Source organism: Mustela nigripes, chromosome 1 (genome assembly GCF_022355385.1).
Source record: "Mustela nigripes isolate SB6536 chromosome 1, MUSNIG.SB6536, whole genome shotgun sequence".
Taxonomy (NCBI): Eukaryota; Metazoa; Chordata; class Mammalia; order Carnivora; family Mustelidae; genus Mustela; species Mustela nigripes.
The window spans coordinates 205114131-205138684 of NC_081557.1; the positions used below are offsets into that span (position 1 = coordinate 205114131).

The following is a 24554-nucleotide window of genomic DNA, read 5'->3' on the forward strand; positions in this document are numbered from 1 at the left end:
GGTGGGAGTGGACCCCTGCTGGCCAGGGGGCACAGAGCAGGTAGAGGAGGGCAGAGAGGCTAGAGGCCACTCCCCTGTCCATGCCCCCAGGACCCTCCCTCGGGGACTCTTTGTCACTCCCATCCTGTAGACTCCAGCCACACAATCCTGTGGACATGTGTGCTGTGATGCCGTAAGAGTGGAACACTAGATGCAACAGTGACCTCTGGGCAGGGACACGGTGCCGGTGGCCGTTAAGAAGGGGTACCTGCAACCAAGAAAGGTCCGGGTGACACGGCTTAGTGGGCCACTTCTGCTGCCCAGAGTGGCACGCAGGGAGTCTCTGAGGCAGGGCATGTCCTCCTGCAGCACAGCACCCAGCCTGGCAGGACCCTTGGCCACCCGCCTTGGGACAGGCATAACCCGGGGGCACCTAGGAGAGCTGAGGTCATCCAACACCCACCCCTGATCCTAGCCAAGATGCGTGTTTTTCAGGGCAAAGCATCCACCTCAAGACTTTGTGGGGCCGCTCATTTCCCCAAGGGCCAGCCTACCCACTCTAAGACGAGCAGCTCCAGGGCTTGCGAAAGGGACAGGCGCACAGCCTGCAGGTCCAGGCTGCTGTGGCCACCATAGTAGCTCACCCTCAGTTGGAAAGTGAAGTGGACACATGTGGGCTACCAGAGCCTGGCCACCGGCAGCTGTGCGCCCTCAAAGGCCAGTCCCAGGGCTCCCACTTCATCCCTTAGAAGGGGCTCGGAGGGAAGGGGAGGTTGCCCCAGGTCTGAGCCCAAGGCAGGGCTTGTCTTGCGGGGAATCGTCCCAGAGGCGTCAGGCAGCAAGTGCACAGGAGACCTCCACTCACCGGTGTCACGCCGATGAAGACCCCTGGTGGCTGTAGCTGAGGTCAGAGGCAGGGAGGCCGCAGCCCCAGCATGGGCTAACCCAGCTCACGGCCACCATGAGAAGCCGGGGACTTTCTCCTTCTGCTCAGCCAGCCACAGTTGTCCACACCAGGCATCCCCCACAAACATGGCCAGAGGGGCCTCTGCACCAGGCCCCCCACCTCATGGCTCAGAGCAGCTCCATGTGCACCGGTCATGCCAATCGTAGCCCAAGGGGCACCACAGCGGCCACTGGCACCAGGACTTTTTGCCGGGAGCCTCCTGCAGGGAAGAGGCTGGGGGTGAGGAGGACCACGCCCACCACACTGGGTGAGGGAGGCAGGCACAGCACATCCGCAGGCCCCACCTGGCTGCGGCTGGTCAGGCACTCCCGTGCTGCACTGAGCGGTGGCGCCTCTCAGGGAAAGGGAAAAGTTCATTCTCATGGTCACGAGCAAAGCGAGAATACCCACACCGCGGAATACGCACTGCGGAAGTCACCAGGGCATGCCATGCAGAAAATGAAGGGCAGGACAATGCACATCGACGTGACCTTTCATGTAAAACTGAAAAAATAATTTCAAACAGAAACACACAGGGGATTTTTTTTTTCTCCAGAACAAAAAGATCCGCTGGCAGCACTTCTGGGAGGTCTAGTAGAGAGGGACGGCAAGGGGGTTTCCGCTTTCTGTGATCTTTAGATTTTCTGGCCTTGTTGGGTATCACTTAGGATTTTCTTTCCTATCACCTAGTACGACCTAGCTGAAGACATGACAGGACCGGCTGTGCTCCTGGGGTGAGCTCGCTCTCAGCCACGAGTCTAGCGAGCACGAGCCAAGCTCCCGAGAGAAGCTCCCGAGAGGGGCCAGATGGTCCCAGGCACTTCCTCACCTTCAAGACAATGAGATGTTCCAAGTGCTCCTGTGCTCTTTCTGGAATAAAGATGCTAAGCACAGGTGTGACCCCGTTTACAACACAGCACCAGCACTGACTCAGGGGTGGATGCAGGAGGGACACAAGCTTCTGCAGCGTCTGGTGTGCATGTAACTAACAGGCCACATTACAGGGGAATCCAGAGGAAGTCACCCGAACCTGCAGAGTCTGCAGTCCCCAAGGGAGCCAGGGTGTGCCCCTCGCACATGGCGGAAGCAGCTCACAGAACTGGCTTCTTCCTCTTGGGTGTCTGGGGCGGCCGCAGCTCTGCTGGCCCGTGGGCAAACGGGCAGCTGTCCGAAGGCAGAACACAGCCATCGGGGTGGTGACTGTAGAACCAGCACATGCGGGTCTTGAAAGCTTCCGAGCAGAGTCTTCGCTTTGCTTCCGAGTGCGGCTGCCTCTGTAGCTTCTTTTCTCTCCAGTCGCGAATGTGAACTCTCCCGTTCACAACTGTGTTTGGAACAAGGAGAAGACATGGCCCAGTCATTCTCCTCCAAGTCCACCAACTCACCAAGGCCTGGGGCTGCAGGCCCCCGACACCAGCAGTCCACGCCTGAAGGGTGAGCACCCGTGGAGGCCGAACCTGAAGCCTTGGCCTGGTGGGGCGGACATGGGGGTGGGAGGGAGGGCCCAAGGGAACAGGCAAGGAGCAAGCTGGGGGAGGCTGGGGGAGCCTGGAAGGACCAGCGCCAGGGGTCTGGGGTCTTTAGGAGGCACACGCTGAACACCTGGGGCTGGGGCAATGAGCGGCAGGGGGTGCTGCTGACAAGATCCAGGCTGCAACCACGGACAAGTGCCTGGGGCTGCACTAGGACAGGCCTATGGGCAGTGACCAAGGGCCTGGGAGACCACGGTGTAAGAGCCACATGTGGTCCCAGGCTCAGGTGCAGCTTGGGAAGCCGCAGTGGCGTCTATGGAGAGCCTCACCTCTGCATCAAAGAGAGAACAAGCAAAGCTCCCTTCCAGGCAGGTGAAGAGGAGGGTTTACTGGTGCCCAGCAAAGTCAGAGCCCCCAAACGCAAACAGTGTGGGGAGGGGTACAGCAGCCCCATTGGCAGGGTGGGGGCTGCCACAGGACACAGGGACTGGGGAGTGGTACAGCCCCAGTGGCTGCCCGGGCCCCCCACTGGCCTGCCTCCTGAGCCAGCCACCCCCATTAAGGCCCAGACTCCACCCAGGCGTTCACCTGGCCATCTGACCCCCAGAAGCCAGCAACTCCACTGAAACATGGCCAAAGCAGCCACATCCATTCTGGTTTTCCCTGGAAGCTGTAAGGCGACCCGGAGACAGACACGCTCAGGGAGAAAGAAAGGAAGCTTAGTGAATAAATCTGGCTCTCCAGCTTCTAATGAGAACTTGAAAGCACAAACTAAAGCTTGGAGTTTGCTTTCAAACAGGCTCGTGTTGTGGCAATAATGAGACTGTCTCTGTGGACTGCCATTTATTAAACATTTTCCATTAAGGAAAGGAAAGGAGCTGCAGAGAGGCGCCTCACAGACGGAGGGCCACATGGACAGCTTGCTCCCCCACGGAGCTGGCCTCCTGCACTGCTCCCCACAAGGCCGACGCCCAGCTTCCTTAGTATGAGAGCTCAGGTCAGGGGAATATCACTAGGTTCCACTTGATGTCCCTGCAGAAGGACGTGGCCCTGAAGTGTGTCCCGAAAGAGCCCCGAGGTGAGACTCCCACCAGGCACCTTTGGTGTGTGCCCAAAAATGCAAGGAGCCCTCGGCCTGGTCCAAAGCCTCCATAGGGGTCCCCACCCGAGGAGAGGCTGGCCTGCAGCAGGCTGTCACAGTGGTCTCGTGAGTTAAATGGGCACCTCGTCACGTTTCTGGAGCAACACCTGCAGGGCCAGGGGACAGGGGGCCCAGGCACCAATGACAGAGGACCAGCCCTGGCAGAGAAGGTTTTTCCCGAGCTCTCCCGTGACACACCCCTGTGCACCCCCAGATCCCAGGGAAGTTCCTGCAGTGCCCCTCCTGACACCCCCAGCTCCCATCCTGGGGAGGCCTGGGCCAGGCACCTGCACCCACTCCAGCCGGCTCACAGGTCAGAGCACCAGCGGGCCTTCCCAACCGCTGTGGGAAATACACTCCCAATCCTACGGTGGAATCACAGGATTCTCCTCCCAAACTACTTTCCCTCCCACAATCACTACGGGCAATTTACCAGAACAGTGCCCCATGCTCAGGTTCTGATCAGACGTGACCTGGGTTGCCAGGCCAGCAATCTCTAACCAGGAGAGACTTTAAACAAGTCCCCACGTGAGAGGCAGCCACAGGTTCATCATGGCCAGCACAGAGTGACGGCACCTCAGGCACAGACCACTCGGCTACGGCCCCACCAAGCCCCTGCCCCCAGCACCCACCCACCAGGGCACTGGCCCATCCCCACAAGGTGCTCGGCTCCGGCAAAACTGAGGGCATCCAAAATCGCTCCAACCTCCTTGGCCCTGTAAACACGACCAGAAACTAGAGGCTCTTGTTTCAAACACCCTAGGAGATAAGAGCACACTCCGTGCATAGTTTTTGCAGACCGTGAGCAGAATGTTTACTCAGTGCTCAGGCCCTGAGCTACCTACTCAGATGTGTTTCCAAAAATAAATGTGCTCCCCCTCCCCCGCCATGTGAACTGCATAGAAAAGCAGTCACATACATGCATATTTATAGTAGGGGGAAAAAAGCTAGGATTTCACAAAGTCAAATAGAAAGCCATGCTGGGAAAACAGAAGGGCAGCCCTTCTGGGTTGCAGCGGGTGTTTACACGGACAAAGAGCGTGTGAGACGGAGAGCAAAGCCCAGGTAGCCATGCCAAAGCTGGAGTACAGCAGGAACTGCAGGTTCAGGAAGGCCGCCCCCGCCCCCCAGTGGCTCCACTCCCCAGCAGGAGGCATGACGGCCCACACCCCAGCCACTGCAGCCACTCAAAACATGGAAACTCCAATTCAGTTTACAGGGCTCAATGCCATCATAGGCACTGCCCCGAGGAGACCAGGTTTAAATGAAAACAAAGTCTATCACTACCAAGGGTACCTGCGCCACCCAAAGGCTCGGTAAGCCTGCACACCTGAGCTCTCCCATGCACGCGTGGAGGGAGCCATGTGCATCCAAGCTCTGCTGTCCCCATGTGGGACAGCTCTCCTGTGCATGTGTGTGTGTATGTGGGGGGACTGTGTATACCTGAGCTCTCCCTTGCACACATGGGCGGCTGCACACACCCAAGCTCTCCCATGCACACATGGGGAGGGGCATGAGCACCCGAGCTCTCCCATGTGCACATGGGAGCCATGTGCACCTGAGCTCTCCCGTGCACACATACAGGCCTTGCTCACCTGAGCTCTCTTGTGCATGCGTGGGAGCCATGGGCACCTGAGCTCTCATGTGTCACGTGCACACACTGGCAGGGAAGATAAGGTGACAGCGCCCAACTCCCTTAGCTTTATAGGCTGGGAGTGGACAGATGCGCTCCATCGGCCATGGCCACTTGCCCCAAGTCATTGCCCAACCACTCTTCTCAGCAGCAGCAGCACCAGGGTGGGGGTGTGGGGACTGACCCAAAGGAGCGTCACTCAGCAGCTGCAGGGTGGCCGCAGGGGCGCAGGAGCAGCCCCTGCCGGCGGGGTCTTCTCCGGACCCCACGTTCTCAGCACATTTTCAGGCACCATCACCCAGAACCCACCACCTGTACGCCCTGCACCCACCTCCCAGAAAGAAGAGGTACTCAGCACCAGCCCACAGCTGGCCTTCCTGGGCCACCTCCCAGTGGAAACAAAATCAAGTGTGCTTCCCCAGATGCAGTCTGAAGGAGCCAGATGCTGTGCTGTGGGGCGACTTGCACTGGGCCCTGCCCTTGACCCTTGAGGCCCCCGATGTGGCAGAGAGCGGGTGCACAGATGGTGACCCCACAGCTGGCCTAGAGCTGGTCACAAAGGTGTCACTATTCCCCTGCCATCACGGAGGCCCAAGCCCTCCTTGCAACCACAGGAGGCTGCAGGCCACGCCCTCTCACTGCGCCCCAATTCCGCTTCTTCCCGGCACAGACCTTTAACAAAGGCTGTTCCTCATCCTCTTTACCAAGTCCTGGCCCAGAGATCATGTCCCCAGCATGGCCCTCCCGCCCCCCACCCTGTGGGAGGGTAGGCCTCCCTGCACATCACGACTCCGGTGGACACGCACCTATGGCACGACAGTGATACCAGACACCAGGGGCTCTAAAGCCCCTCGCTGATGTACTCAGGGGTGATCGTGGGCAGGCTGGGATTCACTCTACAATACTTTCACAAAGAAAAGGGGGAGAGGAGCTCCAAGAGGGAAACAGGACAAACGGCTGACCGCGCTCTAAGTAAAGGAACCTCCACTTTCTACCCCGGTCCCCGTGTGAGTATCTGTTCTGTGTCCCCCTCCCCACCAGCCTGGCCAAGAGCAGACTGAGTGAAAGGGCACAGGTTCCTGGGCCCCTCTATACCACCTGGCTATCCTGGAAGCGTGGAGCATGGGGCAGGACGGGATTGAGAGCTTTGCTCCCAAGGGCCCAGGGCAGACACACAGGGCAGGGCAATGACCGGCATCGGGGCTCCCTCCTCTAACTGCTGGGAGCTCGGGATGCTTCCAGAATGCAGGCAGCCGAGGGCCAACACAAGTAACAACCCCTCCCCCACAAAGTCCTTTAGTGACACCCAGCCGGGAGGTTTTCAGACTTGCTCTTCCTTCCATGTGAGGCATGAGCACATCCCGGACAGGGGTAAGGCCAGACCTGGCCAGGGGTGCCATGCCTATGGGGGCTGGACTGGAGAAAACTGGACAAGAGGCATGGCCAACATCTCTTCCTGGTGGAAGGCACTCGGAGAGCAAAAGCTAGGCATGGGCAGGGGGTTCTATCCTCTCTCTCTCCCACTTTCCTAGGTACCTAAATCTCCTCTAAAGCAAACTTCACTCAGGGGCACCTGGGTGCTTGATTGAATTTCTGACTCTTGGTTTCAGCTCAGGTCATGATCTCAGGGTCCTGGGATCGAGCCCCACATCAGGCTCCGCACTCAGTTCTCTCCCTCTGCCCTTCCCCTCAGATCACTCGTATGCGCACACTCCAAAATAAATAAATCTTTTAAAAAATTTAAATGAAAAATAAAGCAAACTTCACTTAATAGAAAAAGCAGGGACAGGGATGGCAGAATCTGTGGGGAAGAACCTTCTGATTCAGGAAATCTAGGCGTGTCCTCCATATCTGAGGAATGAGTGTGTTTCCGGGCTTGATCCCTTACCTTCAAACACCTGATGGTTGTTTCTGAGCAGCGTCTGCAGGCCTCCACACTCCCGCTTCAACCTCTGCAGTGTCTCCCCAGCCAGCTCATGGGCCACTTCCGCCAAGGAAAGGCTTCCTGTGGAAACCGGGTTTCCCCAACATAAAGGTCAATGGAGACCTTAAACAGGCATGATGCCTATTGCCCAGAGACAGTGCCAGCTCCTTCTGTCCCGGCCCCTCACTCATGTCAGCAAGAGGAGCCGTGAGATTGACTGTGGCTCTGAGGCCACGCCACATGGAGTGGGAAAAACACGGCTGAGCCACCACCCCCGGGGATGCCAGGGACGTCCCACCTGCCAGGCCCTGTACCTGGGCTCTTGCGTCCGCCCACCCGATGACTGCGCAGGCCAGCAAAGACAGCCCTTCCTTCCAGACATGGAAAATCAGTGCCGCCGTGCGGCCCGGCCCGACGCCCAGGGGAGCAGCCGTGCTGTGCCTGGGATTCCATCTACAGAGCCAGCCACCTCAAACCAGTTCCGAGAGCAAGCGGGCCGTCTAAGGAGAAGGCTGAAACCCTTGCAGATGGCCTCCCCTGCCCCTCCTGGGTCCGGCCCTGCTCCAGCTGCTGGCGATGGTGCTCATACACACAGCTGCATACGGCCTCTCCCTGGATGCTCATCCTCGGCCGTGTGTGTGTCCTGACCCAGCTGTGAGGGCAGGGGCCACCTCCTCCCACCCTGTGCCCCCTGCAGAGATCACTCAGGGCCTGGAGACAGACCTGTGCCTGTGTCACACAGGGGCAGGCTGCGGAGGGGTCACTAAACTCCAGCAACCAGAAGGTGAGAAGACCACCCGAGGGCAGGAACCTATGGGCTAAGAGGCCAAGGGCACAGGTCCACCCCACTGGAGCACCTCAGGCCAGCCCCAGACACCGAGACTCATGTGGCACAATGGCCCCCCCAGCTCTGCAGGGGTCTCCACCGGGCAGGCAGGCCTGAGACCTGAGACCTGACGATCAGAGCCACCCACTATCTATATCGGACCCAAGAAGACCCAGGTGGTTACCGCTGGGAAAGTGCCGTCCCAAGCACAGGCATGGATCTCCTGAACTCAATCACTTCTGGGTCTGAAGGTCGAACTCCCCATTTTCAGATACACACACACGTCTCTGAGGCACCTGCCTGCCTACTTCAGGGACTCCTGGCCCCTCGAGGCCCCACTGGAAACCCCCCACCCAGCTTGCCTTCCTCTTTACTTGGGCCCCACCTCAGTAGGGCACAGCAGGAAGTGGGGCACCAACCCACAGAATAGGCCATAGCACCTAGTTACATGGGTGGTCAGCCACCCGCAGTGGGGGCTCTGGCAGAGGCTGCCAGCACATCCCTAGAGAGGCCCTTCGGTCAGACGCCGCCAGAGTCAGTGATCCATAGGGAAGGGGAGCTGCTCCACAGCCCTGCCCCGTGGCACGTACACCAGAGCCGTGGAGGCTCTGGGCAGGACGACGTCACCGGTGGGGGAGAACAGGCTCGCCGCCTGCTCCTGGGCCTCCACTCACAGGCAGCCAGGCAGCAGCCCCAGACAGGCTGAGGTAAGGCTCCCCCGGATCCTCCAATGACTCCAACTCAGAGGCAGTCTCAGGCACTGCCCAGCCCAGCCAGCTCCACAGCGCCCTCTGGTGCCGCCGCGCAGGAAAGAAACCAGCTTGGATGGGGCAGCAGCCTAGGACTGGAAACACTCACTTTACAAAAATAACGGAAGCCCACACTTGGTTCCCTATCTCTCCTGAACACCACTGATTTCAGCACGTTACTTATCCTATGAGGACAATCAGATACAACTGTCTCCCTTTCACCACGTCTGAGTTTTGCACTTGGGGGATTTCAAAGAGAACCAGGTTATCTGACTACGTCTCCCAAGTGTTACCCTATTGTCAAGGCGACAGTGTGCTTTCCTGGCATTCAGGACTGTTTTCCATTTGGATGACCCCTATAAACTGAAAATAAAGAGCTCCACCCCCTGAAGTTTGGACAATTCTGTGAAGGTGAACTAAAAGTCTGAACACCATCCCTCTGCCCTCAGTGCCTTCCTCCGAAGGAATGGAGTCCTGCACATTAATGGGAACTGTAGGGAAACCTTTAAACAATCAGTGTCGGTGGCCCATTCATCCTCGATGTCCCTTTAAAATACACGTAATTAAAAACAACCACACAGTTTCAAGTTGGTCCTAAAGGAGAGCTGAGCCACCACCTGAAAGCCAGCAGGCATGTGGCTGCCGGGGGCCTACCTCCTCGGTTCCAGGCCTTGGAGCTGCTGCTGGAAGAGCTTCCTGTGTTTAACTGCTCTCCATTCAACAGCAAATGTGCCACTTGCAAAACCACTTGGTCAATAAAATCTCGAGGAAGGGTGGCACAGTTCCTCACGCGCTCAGCTTTCTCTCTAGGCTGAAATCCAGACAGCCAGAGTTGGTCGGCCCGGATCTCCGCCCTTCCTGTGGCAGCCCCGGTGTCCAAGGTCTGGTGCCCGTCAGGGTGACCTGCGTGTCCCACTGTGGCCCGGGGTGGAAGAGGGACAGACACCTCACTGGGTGGGCTCACGGGGCGGCCCCGCCTGCTGTTAATGTACTGGGTTCTCTGCTCATCCATGGAAACTTCTCCAGCAGGTGGGTATGTTCTGGATTTCCCGATGAGACAAACCTGTGTGTGAAAAACAGCAGGGTATATCACCAGGCTCCTACAGCATGGCCTGGTTTCCACTTAACTCTCTTGTTCTGCAGCACAAATTAAAAGCTTTAGACATTTATCATGAAAGAAATGCTTACTTTAGGAACCAGTATCAATAAAAACGTCCAGAATAATCCAAGAGCAAAAGCCCACGAAGAATCTCAAGGCTCAGACTTTGAGGGCCCTAACACACATGTAACAACAGAGCCCCCCACTGACCTTACGGCTGTGCCTGCTCTGAACACTTCACTTGTGGGAGCCTTCGTGTGACCCCAAGCATGGACGCTGCTGGGAAGCCAGACATCTCCTAGGACCTAGGACGTCCTTCTGGACACCTGGTCCGATGAGGGGGGCATGTGGCCCCTGCAGAGTACCTGGGGCAGCAGGAATGCTCTCTTTGAGCTTTCTCCTCTATACAGCTCAGAGGAAGGCGGCCACACAGGCATCCCCGGGGCAAGTGAGGCCGGTCTGGCGCCACCGCCCTAGGTACAGCATCTCTCAACGTCCTCCCCGGGTGAGAGCTACAAAACCAGCTTACAGGCAATAAAAGCAAGCATCAGAGCCACCCCTCACTACACTCCAGCTCTGCCACCTGCTCCCTATGTGATCGTGGGCAGGTGAAGTAACATTGCTGTGTGGGGACAAATGTGCCAGGTGCCCCCATTGAACAGTATGATGTGTGCACACCTGCTCTCGTATCTGCCCCCCAGTCCACCGGGTTACAAGCAAGCTGAGGCTCAGAGAGAAGCAGGGTATGTGCCCTCCAGCAAGAAAATGGAAAGACTAGTACAAAAACCCAAACTGGGACCCTTGTATGCACATGACCCAAATCTCAGCGGTTCCCGGTGGGACTTGCTGACATGAGGGCACTTATGAGAATGACACCGTGGCTCAAAAGCACAGGCCCAAAGGAAGCTTTCAGAGTGATCTGAGTGGTGACTGCACAGGCAGCAATGATGTACCCGAGGCCCCAGGGGCCCCACTCACCGCCACCACTGGGTGCCCACAACGAAGGCGCCATGTTATCGCCTCCCCTCCGGAAACACGGGGACACAGGTACGGTTTGCAATGTGTGTGACAGTTCGCGGTGAGCAGGGGGCAGAGCCAAGAGCTCACCTCATATATGTCTTGGGTCCTTCTCACCATATCAAGCAATTAAGCAATCAAGCTTCTAATTGGGATATGATGGGTTTTTGTGTTTTGCTGGTCAAAAAAGCACACTGACAGCCACAGAGTCTGACAAAAGGAAGCTACCAGAGATTATCACAAACTGGTGGCTCAGAGGGTGAGCGGGAAGGCTACCCAGTCCACTCTGACCCCCCCCGGCGGGGAGGTCATACTTGCTGTTTTCACAGACTGGGCAAGGGCCAAAGGAGAAAATGGGACTCATGTGGAACTTCTGAACCAGACTTCAATTTGGGCCAGTCACTGGGGAACCCGAGGAGTCGGTACTCAGAGCGGGCAGCCACAGACAATACTCGGGCCACCACTATATAAGTCAGGCTGACGCCTACTCTGGGCAGGTACCCGAGGGCCATGTGCAATTTCTGGGAAGGAAATGAAGACTTGGCCAGGGTCCTGCAAAGCCACGACGGGAGGGGCCCTGGGTACAGAATGAGCCCTCCGACGCCCACCTGTGGCTGAGACACTGAGATCAGCACAGGCAGCTTCTGGAACGCATCCAGTGTTGAACACCAGCAGCCCTTTTGGTTCTGTGATGCGACCCTCAGCCCCCGCATCCAGATGCCAGCACCCCACCGAAGACGGCGAGCCCATGGTGACCAGAACGCACCCTTTTGGTTGACGGGATGCGCAGGCAGTCCTCCTCGATGTGAAAACCGCAGGCCAGTCCCACTTCTGTGACGAAATCAAGGTACTCTCGGTACTGAGTCTTCCTGCTCTGCCTCCGGGAGTACTTCCCGGTGAAGTCAAAGAAGCAGCAGGGAAGGACAAAGAAACGGCAGCCATAGGAGGACCTTCAAAATCAATCCACCAAAACCGAAAGAAGATTCAGCAGGAGAACCACGTGGCTATCATGCCTTGGAATAAGACATGTGTGCTGGCGGCTGCTCATGTTTTCTGATGAGAACATGAATAACAGCTCTCCCTAATTCAGTTTCTAGAAACAATGCAGCATGCCATACTTTCTTCATAAAACATGAATCTAATTACTTTCATAAAAACTTGCTCCCTCGCAGCTGTTCTCCTCAACTGCAACATAAGACTTCCAGAAGCACGTGAGGCTTCAGACGGGAGGGCGGGAGCTCAGAGGCAGGCACGGCAAAGACTAAGACGTGCTCCTTGACCTACATTACCCTTGGAGAGCCAGGGCAGTTCCAAAGACCCTGGATGGCAGACCATAGCCACAGAACATTCGAGGCGACATCTCCTGAGCCAGAAGGGCCGCCGCCCCACATGCAGTCCCTGGGCTGAGAGAGAAATATTGTTCCAAGGGTCACCTTGTCCACAGACTTTTCCTTTGTAGACCGGCCCTCACTGTCAGAAAACAACTTCCAAGAAAACACGACCTGTCTCCACACCGGCTAAAAACACCACCAAAGTCCTTGGTTTTCATCAGCGCTGTTGAGCAGAATGCCGTGAACCACATTTGGGAGCTGATCTTCTCCAGCCAGGCAGAATTCAGCCCCGGCCTGATACGCTCGACAAATCATCCTTCCGACAATCTGAGCCAGCTCCATTTCCGGTGTCCAACAGCCACTGGTGGCCAGATGCGGACAGAGAGGGCACTCAAACCTCCCCTGCCATCCACCCTGCCGCCCAGGCCACCTGCTCACCGGGCTGCAATGACGGGTACCCACGGCGTCAGTTCATCGGAATGGTTACCAATCAACCAATCAACGTCAGGGAAAAGGGTCTTATCACTTGGGGTGATTGCACCTTCCTGAGAAAAAAACACAAAACAAGACCGTGTGTTCAGTAAAGCAGCACAGAGCTCCCGAAGCAAGGCTGGCTTGCTGGGCATGGTCTCAGCCCCACCCTGGAGCCTTGGGGACACCGGGCGGGCACCTAAACATAGGGCTGCATCTGCTCCAGAGGGCGTGAAACCCAGCGGCTTCCAGCATCATCGCTAGAGAAACCAACCATGCCCTCTGAGTGTTCATCTCTTTCTGATCCGTACAAATGCGCTTCTGTACGTCAACATACAAGGAGCTGCAAGAGGTGGGACAAAGGAACCGTTTCCACACTCCAGAACATCAGAGCCACAGAGGGCTTTAAGAACAAGTGAACAGAACACAACAGGTCTGAAGTTGATCTAAGTGTGTAACGTAATGCATCACGCAACCTCACGCCTGCCGATCAACGTCACAAAGCACGCCCACGGCAGCACAGGGAAAGGTAAGAGACCAGAGCAGCTCACACACAGCAGAAGCCTCTGCTATCATGTGATATTTTTTATAAAATATTTTATTTATTTATTTGACAGAGAAAGACACAGCGAGAGAGGGAACACAAGCAGGGGGAGTGGGAGTGGAAGCAGCAAGCTTCCCGTGGAGCAGGGAGCCCGATGAGGGGCTCGATCCTAGGACTCTGGGATCATGACCTGAGCTGAAGGTAGAGGCTTAACCCACTGAGCCACCCACGCACCCCCATGCGAGGTTTTGTAAACACTCAGACACCAAGTAAAAACCCACTCCACAGGTAGGTTAACCATTCTGATAATTCCTATCATTAAGCTGAAAGCAGCTTGATTTTATGACTTAAGAACAGTCATTATGAATGACTGAAGTCAGGTTCCAACAGTGGGTCTGTCGGTAAAAACCGGAAAGATAGAGAGAAAGGACATTATACAACCACTCAAAACCCTACTCTTGAAGCCCCAAGGGAAGCAAGTGCAGCTGCCATTCCTTCATCAAAACAAACAGAGAAGACACTAGGACAACCCCACTTCCAAGGCCATTCCGTAGGACAACAAAAACCATGGGTCTTGTGCAGACGTGATGTAAATGAAAGTAGAATTTAAACTCCACAATCTTTCTGATTCTTACATAAGCATCTGGGCTTCTACTTACATACATGCTAAAACACCGAAAACAGTTCATGTCAACAAGCATATGTGTCATTTAAAAGCGGGAAAAACAAACCTTTGACAATATTCTCTATTCCCACCCCATCTAGATTTAAAGTTGCTTATTTCCCTTTAAACGGCCTGCATGAATTAAAACACAATTTACAGCTGCTGTTATTTAAGACAAGTGGTTTTGCTTACAATCAAATGAGGATTTGGAAAGAAGCTGGAAACTCATGCTCAGCTTTTGACCATGCAGAGAAAGACAACCAGCCACAGAAGCAGCCGTGAACTCCCTTCCACGAATCTTTTTTATTTTTTGCGATATTATTCTCAACTTTAGAAGAAAGTGAGGCAGAAGGGATAAAAAGAGTCTCAGAGTCTAACTACTTACAGATGAAGTGGCAGAGCTGAGATTTGTTTCCCAAGAGCAGCGGGCAGAGTGGGGGCTACAAGAGTGGCTGTGACGCCCGTAGGCTTCCGGGACAACTACGTGCCTTGTGACGTCTGTGTGCTCTTACACTGTCCACAGCAAAAAGTGAACACGAGATGTCCCATCAGCACTCTGCCACCTGGGAGGACAATCTGCATCCTAGTCACACCCTGCGTATAACTACAGGACCAAGGTCCTGAGGGCCACCAGGGCGGCAGAGCCCCGTTGGGTGGAGGGAGGAGCTGTGTGTGCAGACCCTTGCCGCTGAGCCCTCCGCTGGCCGACTTGGAGGCCTTGACTGGACCCCAACTCCATAAACACTGAATACCAGACCTGACGTGGGACTGCTGCTCAGGGGGCTGGTCACTTCCTCCCTTGGGGAGACACTCCTCTCTGACTGGTACCAGGACAAATGAGCTAATCCTGAGCAAGGTTGCGGGGACCTGGGTTCACTGTGGCCTGAGGGTCATGGGCTCTGGAAGTCAGACCACTAGATGGCCCATAGGAAATGTGCGTGGCCCAGCTCTGTAGCTCCATGGGGCATCTGCACACCTGTGGCCCCGCCCCGGTCCAGCTGCATTTTACCTTCCTCTCCTGGGCTCCTCGGCACCTGCCCTCTTGCTGGGAGGCCCTGCCGGCCATCCCCACACACAGCACAACCCAGACCCACGGCAGACCCCTCACCCCCCTCAGCGTGTACCACACCTGCCACCCTGAACCTGCTCTGTATGCATGGGTGCACAGCCTCCCATCACTGTCAAAATATCAGCACCTGAGAATACCTGGTAGGTTGAGGGCACTCAAGTATTTGGTAAATATGCAAACCTCTACTTTTTCTCCTGTTTTTTTTTTTGGGGGGGGGGGGTGCATCTCTTATAGCATTCCAAACTCTCCTTGAAAGCGTATTTGAGGAAAAACCTTTCTGAAAAGCATTATGACAATATCATCCAAAACATCTCAAGTTTGGCCTATGACAAATTTTTTTTTAAGTGGACTAAGACTGATGCACAAGGATTTACACAGTGTGACCTGTCCTCTGAAAAAACCACTGAGAACAGGAGGTGAGCCAAGAAGCAGGGTGCGTGTGTCCTGGCCTCCAAGAACAGTGGGCATGATGGGGGACCAACAGCTCGCACTGCTCGAGGACTAGCTAACATGCACGAGGCAGCTGGAAAGGTCAGCGCCGGGCACGCTCATGAAAACAATTGCCCCAGGGGGCAAGCACACCAAGAGCAGACAAATGAACACGGTCGGTACCTCCAAGCAAGTCTGTGGTCCATACATGTCCCAGATTTTTCTTCTCCGGACATCGATCCCTCTGCCTGGGTGCTAGAAGAATTTCAGAATGCAAAGGTCAACGTCAGTACATCATAATAAATGAGCAAGAATGCATTAAACTCTGCAGGGTGAGTCGGCAGCGTGAAGTGCGGGATCCCTGATGGTACCCACAGCTTCTCTTCTCAGCGACTGAGGAAGGTCAGATCCCGAGGGCTGCTGAGGGTCACCAGGAGTCTTCACCAAGGGGAAAGACAGTCGAGGCATGGGAACGGGTTCAAGGCCAAAGGCCCAGAAGACACACCTGGACACAGAGCTCCCTCTCATGGCCCAGAGTCAGGCCCAACCCCAGTGTACCCGCCCCTCCAGCTGGCCAGCCAATGAGGCCTGTCCCCCTGCAGCGGCTTCGCCCCCAGGATGCATGCCCGTGCCCATAGGCTCCCGCGGGGCAGCCATGCTCGTTTCCAAGTTGGGAGGAGAGAAGAGGTGCACAAGGTGCCCCGGCCTTACCTACCAGCCTGAAGGTCACCGCCCAATGTGCTGACACGCCCTACCCCAGACAACTTGTTTACAGCTGTTACTGTCACAAACCCATTTTTTAACAAAGCAAATAAGAAGTATTACAACAACCCCATTTTAAGTCCTACAGCTGTGCACAGAGCGCCTTTCCCACAGGGCAGAATGCCACAGAAGTCAGTGGGGGTCACGGGGTGATAGTCACCTCCCACAGTGACTCCGAGGGAAGGCTGGACACCAGCTGGAAGCACAGAACTGGGAAGCTCATGGCTCACACTGAACCGCTTGCTCTAAGCGACAGGGGCTGTTCTATCGCATCCCGCCTTTACCACATGGATCTGACACACCCCTGTCGCCAGTGCATACCATAGCGGGAATGTAACGGCCTCTACATGGGGATTCCAGCTTCTGGAGGACAGAACCCACCGCCGCTCCTTCCCCTTCTAGTGCCCTGACATGTCTCATTCCCCAAAGACACCCGACGGCCAAAACAGCCTTGCTGTGCGAAGTCGTCCCTAGGCACACCCACATGAGCCCTGTTCCAACCAGCAGGATGGCCATCCTCTCCCCGAGCCACACAGGCCCCCACTCTCCTCAGTCCCAGCCCAACAGCCGGGCAGACTCTGGGTTCAGCTCGAACCAGCAGTGAAAAACATCAAGGACCCTTGTCCTGGTCTGGGAGACACTTGGAAAAGGCACTAGGTGGGCCATGGGAGCGCCCTTACCCCCTCGGTGCTCAGGATATGGACGAGGAGACCGTTCCCACATCCTAAGTCAATAAAGGACTGCTTGGCGGTCAAGCCCAGTTCAGCTCTTTCTTCTTCCCACAAAATCTAAGTTAAAAAAAAAAAAATAATAATAATAATCAGTACCTCATTCATTCCCTCTAAGAATAACTCAAGACACAAACTCTGCATGAGTTATAAATCGCGTTTCCAGGACAGGTGGCCAGTCCTTGTCTGTGGCCCTGGGTCTGTGCAGGTGACACACAGGTGAGCAGAGGGGCTGCCCTCTGGGGTACCTCGGGGGTCTCGAGGCCGCCTGTCCCAGCAAGAGACCACATGGAAGTGGTCCTCTCCAGGTAAGAGCTTCACAGGCTACTGCTGGGTCCTCATGCCTTCTCTCTGTTCTTCTGGGCTATACCTTCAGATGAAAGGGAATGAGAAATCATCTGGGCCAAACATGTGCTAGATAGGAGAGTCAAGACAATTCCATCAAGGGCACACCCAAATTCCGGGGCTAGCAAGCTAGCCAAGGATGGACCCAGGAGTGGAGGGCAAGTGCATGTCACAGGGCAAGTGCATGTCACAGGGGGCCTGTCAGAAGCTCGAGTGGTGTCGTGGGCCCGTGGTGAAGGGGTGCTGGAAATGCCCAGCTGAGCTAGAGCCCCTGCGGGTTGGCTTCACAGCTCAGGCGTGCTCCTCTCCCACAGTCAGACGAGAGTCCATGCCACCAAGCCTGCACGCAGGCTTACGGATTTAATGACTGTTGCTCCCCACCAGCGGCGGAGAGCACGCCGCCCCCACCGCAGAGGGGCTTAGGCAACTGGACGCGTGCTTACCAGCAGGTACGCAGCAATAGCCACATCTTCATACACAAACTTCTCAGGATCGGTTACTTCAGGCCACACCTAAAACATTTTCCAGGGCATATGTAACTGTTCGCTCGTCACCCTGCCATTTCACGACACGTTAAGTAGCCGCATCAGCCTAAGTCAAATGAGACTAACCAGGCAGGAAAGTTGTAAAAAAAAGTTCATTCCGAAGGCAGACACAAATAAAGGCTCTCTTACGGTAAGAGCATAACATAAAGACACACCAAATCTTTACTGCACATGCATCACGGGACACGGCAAGAGCACTGCAGTCCATGGCAGGACTTTGCAACAGAAATGACGGATGAGGCTGTTTAGATGAGGCCACATCAAGGAGAATGCTCAGCTCTCCTTTTCCATCGTTCCTGTAGATGAGGAAGAGGAACAAGGAACCCCAGACGAGGAAAGCAAAGGGCTCAGGAAGCCGGGCCCAGCTGTCTGGTCTGTGGGCGCCTGGCTGTCATTTGTCAGGGGTGGCCCGCAGCAGGGGGTCCCCATTTCCCTCTCCGGAAAGCTAAAGCCTCCGCGGCCACATGGGACAACGAGCAGGTGCTCCGAAAGCACCGGCCGCTCAGACATAACGCCTCACTGCCCACACAGGCCACATGCAGAACAGACAGCTGGCAAAAGAGGAAAAACCCAAGACAAGGCAACACGTTCTGATGTCCATGTCTAGTTATGGGGGATTAAACAGGTCAGGCTCGCTCACTAAGGACAATTTCAAAGGCTGGAATAATAGATGAAGTCCTTTCCGGAAGGAAATGAATAGTTAGGAAGATAATGAAGGCCTCTCGGGCCAGAATCTGGAAGTGAAGGGGCCACCAGCTTTGTCGGCCAGGCTAGGACCCACACACTACAGCAAGAATGAAAGGGCACAGTCTCTAGCCTGTGACCTTTGGAATGTTCTGTTATACGATGATAGGTAACTGAGAAAAAAAACCACACACATATCTGGGTGCCTGGTAGCTCAGTCGGTTAAGAATCTGACTCCTGATCTTGGCTCAGGTCTTGTTCTCAGATTCATCAGATTGCACCCCACATCAGGCTCTGTGCTGAACATTCTCTCTCTCAAGATTCTCTCCCTCTACAACCCCCCTCAAAACAAAACAAAGCAAAATGCAGAACACACACACACACACACACATACACACAAATGACAAATCATGGTTCCTTCCAGAAAGAGGGCCATACGTGGGCAAGACTACAAAAGAAGTTCAGCTACGTTAGGGAAACTTTATTTCTTCCTCTGGATGTGAGCACAGAGGTTTGCTGTTACTTTCCCTTTACATCTTAAATATAAAGTTAAGGACATGTTCTGAAATTAACCTTCTTTCTGCAAGTATACGCTTTTTATACTTTAATTTTTCATATATTTTCTTTAAACATGTTTAACTTTACATAAGGAAATGTGGCAATTTCAGAACTAATATCCAATATTTTCAATTAAGTACTTTGCTTTTATTTGCTTGCGAAAAAATTAGCCATGTGCAAAAAAAAAAAAAAGAAGAAAGAAAAGATCCTTTTCCATGCATCAAGAGTTTCACAGTTTGCATCCCTATCTATGTCAAAATACAGCCTACAATGCAGGCCCTTAAGTGGCGTAGTTTTGACTTGAGATCTGTGTCTGCATACATCACAAAGTTTACCGGAAAATGGCTCTTCCTGGCATAATTTGGTCAATGTCCCCTCATCTAAAGGAGGGAATCACCAATGTTTCCCCAGTTACCTTGACCATGTCTTTATACTTCTCCTTAAGCATCTGGTATGTTTTGCTGTACTTGATGATGGAAATGAGGGACAGGGTGCTTTTAAATCCGCTCTTCTTGCTCTCCACAGACCACCGGGCCAACCTGGCCAGCAGCTCTTCTCCCAGCCAGGCAGGCTGGGGATAAACAATGCCATCCGAATGCCATCTTTCTGGACAGAAAATTAAAATAGATATGAACCTTTAAAAATAAGAGAAATATGAATAAGCAGAGCTGGTTTCAATTCTTATTTTTAAATTAAATATTTACCAAAAGAGAGGACATGTTAAGACAGCTGTAAGTATAAATTATTTGATCTGAAACCCAACAATTGGGAACTAGTGGCAGAACTTTCAACAAATAGAGAAAAATACATTTTTTCTAAGAGCAGAAAGAATTCTTTTCTTACAAATGCTATTAAAAATGTATTTACCCATCCTATGAAGCCTGTCCAAAGGATGGACACGTAACAGAACTCCTCCTACTGTCTGCTTCACACACTGATTAGCTGCCTTCCAGATGTCTCAGAATTCTCCTAACACTGTGTTTTTATGTATTTTCACACATGCAACTCAAGTGTGAGTACACTGGCTCACCAAATACTTCCCGGCCAGAAAGCGGAGCGCTCAGCCCCACAGCTAAGGATGACCACAGTCCCCATGTAGCTCAGGGCTGTGTGCGCTGTGTGTCTCCACCCACTGCTACCTGCCCCATGCCAGGCCTCTGTCCGTGTGTTGAATAAGCGAGTAAAAGCTCACCCCCATAGACTCAGATCATAAGACACTGTCTGAGGCCATGATTCAGGCAGACCAATAAGGGGAGAATGTCTAGTCTGTCGGGTGTGGAAAGGCTATAAAAAGGTGGTGTTCCACAGCAGCCCTAAGACAAGAGGAGGCGTGGGGGACAAGGGTGCATAGGGGTCAAGGACAAGTGGGGGGCGAGGGTGAGAGGTCAGGTGCTCTGACTAGAACTAGGGCTGTCACGCTTTTAGCCACGTGAGCCCTGGAGACACATCTCACCCCCTTTAAGTAACAGGCTCCAGCTGTGCACTGAGAGGCACACCTTGGGGAGCTCACGCTGCAGGAAGAGCCTGGGAAGGACTCAGGCTGCCCCCTTCTACCCGTCCCTTCACCCTTTACCTTGGAAGCTCCTTGCTGGGGTAGGCACACCCTGTCAGACCCCTCCCCTGCTCGTCCCTGGGCCTCGGGCTCTTCTCCCAGGTGTCCCCCAGAGTCCCCATAGCCTACTTGCCCACCCGCTTAGGGCTTACCTGGGATGCTCCCTCCTCACGGGCACTGCCCACCCAATCTGTGTGGACATGACATGACACCGCCTTTGATACTGAGGGGCCTTGGGGACACAGACATGGTTCCCCTGCTTTCCGGCCCTGCATGGTCCTTAGCACCAGGTGGTGGCAGAGTGAGTTTGTGTGTGTGGCGCTGCTCCTGGCCCCCTGTGGAGCATGAGATGGGACAGGCACACACCGACACCACTGTGATGACAGAAGACCATGAGGAGTGCAGTGCACTACTGATGCAAGCCTGTGTCAAGTCCCATTTCCCTTGTGCTCAGCACCTGGCCCAAGTGCCCAAAGGGATGTAAGGGACAGCTGCCTAGGGGCTCGAAGACAGGATACGCCAACCCGGAATGATGGGAGCAGGCAGCTGAGTCTGAGCCCTGAGCAAAGAATGGAACTGCCATGCGTGGAAACATGCCATCGTGCTGCTACGACCATGCCATGCTGGGTGCCTGCACAGCAGCCCTGAGCGCAGGCCTTCAGGGGCTACCTGCCAGCTCTGCCATCAGCGCCCCCCACCCAGTGACCGCCACAGGAAACACGCTGTCCCCCAGGTGCCTGCTCCCAGTCCCCACTCTCCAACACAAGCACATGGAGGAAGGGCCCGGGGCCAGGTCTCTCGGGCAGTCTCTAGATAATTCTAAGAGTCTTCAGCCAGGCTCTAAGTCTCGCTATCAAGTTTCTATGCCTACAACAGGTCCCTTTGAAGCCTAGGCCCTCCTCAGAAGTTCAAGAATTATTAAACCCATCACACAGGTAAGGAGACTGAGGGCCAGAGGCCACATACCCAGGGTCATACTCCTAGTGGGCAAACCCAGGTATATCTGCCTGCATAAGCAGGCTCTTCCCGCAGTATTCCCCTGCTTTATACAAGGCCACGTGCCAAGCTCAGTCTGATTCAACAGCACAATCCCCAAGGTTGTTCTGAAAGTACAGACCAGAAATGGCTCTTGGGAAAACAGCAGCAGCAGCAGCGTGATGAAGTGAATGTATCCTTCCTCTGACTTTTCCATTTAAAAAACATCAAAGGGAAGTAAACCAAGTTTCACACTTGCAGTACAGGCCCAAAGTGACATGGAACAAAGGGGGCTACTGAACTACCACTTTCGGGATAAGAACCACTGACTACCCAATACATACAGAGCGTGAGCCTCAGCAGGAAATAAAAAAGGAAGCTATCCTGACTCCCCATTCCCAAGTTAGAAGAAAGAAAATAATAAGGGGATTTGCGATTACTCAATTAGGCTAAACCTATGTGCTACTCATCACCCTGGCTATGTGGACTGGGCAGAATACAGACTCAGGCCAGGTGCTGAAAAGAACCAAGACACGCCATGGAAAGGGCACCTAGAAACAGGAAACACATTCCCAACCCCCTTCACTGCCAAAGGGCACCTTCATCTATCTCTTCAATGACCCTGAGTCCTGCAGCTCCCCAGACATGGGACAGAAACCATACAGCTCTGGAAGAGGACTCCATTCTGGAGCTCTTACCATTCCTCCTGGCTCTGACTGAGCCGGATTTGATACACGTTGCTCGTCTCAACCTTTACATTCCCACCATCATCTTCTTCCAAAGGTAAAAAAGTTACAGTTCCATTGAGGACATCTGGGGGAAAAAAAAGACAGGGATAATCCAGTAAAACTGCTCGGTTCAGCGTTTTCTAGAAGCAGTACTAAGAAGAGTCATGACTCAGGCCGACTTTGCTCTCCCAGGGCTTCCCTCCTCCCCACCCCCCCCCACTCCCCCTTTATCACAGCATCCAGGAGGACAGACACGTTTGATGTCCTATTCACTGCTGCATCCCAGGCCCACACAGCAGACACGCTCAGCAGCAGCTGAAGGGAGAAAGCCCCAGTTGAGGACCACTGCCTCTCCCTCACAGGGAAGCCAATCTGGGAGTGCAGACGTCTACATCTGAAGCCCTCGGGGGCACTGACTCACCAACCTCTGTCTGGTAGAGGGGAAATGGAGATCAAACACAGGAGACAGAAACTGGAAGAGGTCCTAAATTTGTGTGGACATAACAGATGAAAAGAGCGCCTCCCAGCAGAGGGGACACGTGGGAAGAGCCTTGCAGAGGCAGAGAGGCAGACAGCGCTGGGAAGTGGGAGTGGGAGGGAAGGCGCCTACAGCAATTTGGTGTTGTGGAATGTGGTCCCACAGCCTCTCGAAGGCAACTGGCACCCAAATGCCCCAGGCTGTGTCTCTGCCATGTGACAAGGCACAGAGGGTCTCTGCAGATGTGACGAGGCTACAAACCTCAGGAAAGGGAGTACTTGGGATTAAACAGGTGGCTCAGGTCAGTCACAGGGGCCCAGATAAGCTGAAAACTTTCTCCAGCTGGAGGCAGAAAAGGAGGATGCAAGCATGAGAAGGACTGGACACCACTGCGGGCTCTGAGAAAACCCGATGGAGGCCTCCAGCAGCTGCTCCAGGGGCAGGCCTTCCACTCATCTCTTCCCCTGCTAAACTCCTATCCATCACTCAACACAGGGAACGCCTTCACCTTCTCCTTCAGGCATTCCAGACCCCTCCCAACAATGACCCCATTCTCTACACTAGAAATACATATTTCTATACGTCCCTTCAAAAAACAGTAAAAAAAAAAAAAATTTTACAACCTTCCTAGGACACTGCAAAGGTACTGACATAGTAACCGTGTGTGCCTCTTCACTGATCTGAGGTTCACCAAATGCTTTTTCATCTAACTGCATCCTGTGCCAAAGATTCTCTCTCTGACCCAACTCCAGCCCGCCTCCTCTGCGCCCCGTCTCAACGAGGCTCCAACCTGGCCTAGAAGCTTCACTCAACCCTGACACGGCTCCTAATAGCTCAAGGCTGCAGCCCTAGAATGACCCAAGCCTCCCCCAAAGCTGCCAGGACCGTATCTGCCCTGACTTGAAGGTGGGTCCCGCGCCTCCGCGTCCCGGCGTCGGGGGGAGGAGCCTAGGTTCCTGGAGCCCGCTGAGAAATCCCGCTTCGGCGAATTTCCACCTCCCTCGTTCCGCCCGTCACCACGAGACAGGCTCCTACCTTGCACGACTAGTTCTCTCCTCGGGACAGCAAGCGGGCAGCGAGGGCCTGTTTTCGGGATGAGGGTTCTGAGAACCACGGCGAGCTCGCTCGGCGCCTCCGGCTGAGATGCCGCCGCGGGCCCGCTAAGGAAGGCCAGCAGCTCTGGATGGCCGCCGTCGAGGCTCTGAGAGAAAGCGTCCCAGAGAGAATCCAGATCCGAGGCAGGGAACTCGCTCTCCCCGACTCCAGCCTCGCCGGCCGGCCCGGAACCCCCTGCGAGCCGAGCCGCGGCGGCCGCTTCCCTGCGGTTCTCCCTTTGCCCGTGCCGGGGCTGCGATTCCCCGGGCCCGCGAATCGCGGTGCCCCGCGCCGGGCCTGTAGTCTGCCCGGGACCCAGGCCCTCGCCGGGGGAGCGAGGACGGGGTCCCGCAGCGGCCCGGGGCAACGCCACACTCCGCCGGGCCTCCAGTCGGACGCCACACAGCCGTTTGTTGGCCACCTGCGGCCTCTCCAGCCACACGGCCACCGCCGCCCAGAAGCCCCCCGGGAGTAGCGCACCCGGGTCGCGCACAGCAGCCCGGCCCACCTCCGCCATGGTTAGCCCGCGCCCAGCGCTGCGCGACTACGGCGTGCCGCGACGACGCACGGGCGGCGCAGCCTGCGACGTCACGGGGCGGGGCGGGGCGGATCACTCAGCCCCGAGGCGTTCCCGCGCGTTACGCAGTGTCGCTCACGCTGGCATCTCCGGGGCGGCCCGCGCGGCGCGTGCTGCTTGCAGGGGCGCGTCCTCCCTGGGCTCGGACGACAGCCCTGGCGGCAGTGTGTGGACACTGCGTCGGGCTCGCCAGGGCCGGGGCGTCTGTGGCGGATGCAAAGAGTTGGCCGAGG

At 55.2% G+C, this 24554-nt stretch overlaps 1 protein-coding gene across 2 annotated transcripts; it reads right to left on the reverse strand.

Annotated features, from left to right (window-relative positions):
• Positions 1–1406: 1406 nt before the first annotated feature.
• Positions 1407–24296, reverse strand: TRMT44 (tRNA methyltransferase 44 homolog). 2 transcript variants are annotated; one of them, XM_059380077.1, is made up of 11 exons: positions 23685–24296; positions 22142–22256; positions 19332–19551; positions 17573–17641; positions 16737–16844; positions 15478–15549; positions 12556–12662; positions 11553–11736; positions 9325–9733; positions 7060–7176; positions 1407–2249 (listed from the first exon to the last, which is right to left on the reverse strand). In XM_059380077.1, the coding sequence occupies exons 1-11, from the start codon at positions 24259–24261 to the stop codon at positions 2017–2019; spliced, it is 2211 nt and encodes a 736-aa protein (XP_059236060.1). In that variant the 5' UTR covers positions 24262–24296; the 3' UTR covers positions 1407–2016. The 2 variants fall into 2 exon arrangements, with proteins under 2 accessions (XP_059236060.1, XP_059236066.1); XM_059380083.1 differs by lacking the exons at positions 11553–11736; positions 12556–12662.
• Between the last annotated feature and the right edge of the window lie 258 nt (positions 24297–24554).

Bases quoted from the DNA above. Each gene is read 5' to 3' on its own strand.
- TRMT44 (XM_059380077.1), bottom strand. From the start codon at position 24,261: ATGGCGGAGGTGGGCCGGGCTGCTGTGCGCGACCCGGGTGCGCTACTC. The intron at 16,845-17,572 runs GTAAGCACGCGT...TTTTTAACTTAG, and splicing joins CTATTGCTGCGTACCTGCTG to ATTTTGTGGGAAGAAGAAAG. The intron at 2,250-7,059 runs GTAAGGGATCAA...TTCCAAACACAG, and splicing joins CAACCATCAGGTGTTTGAAG to TTGTGAACGGGAGAGTTCAC.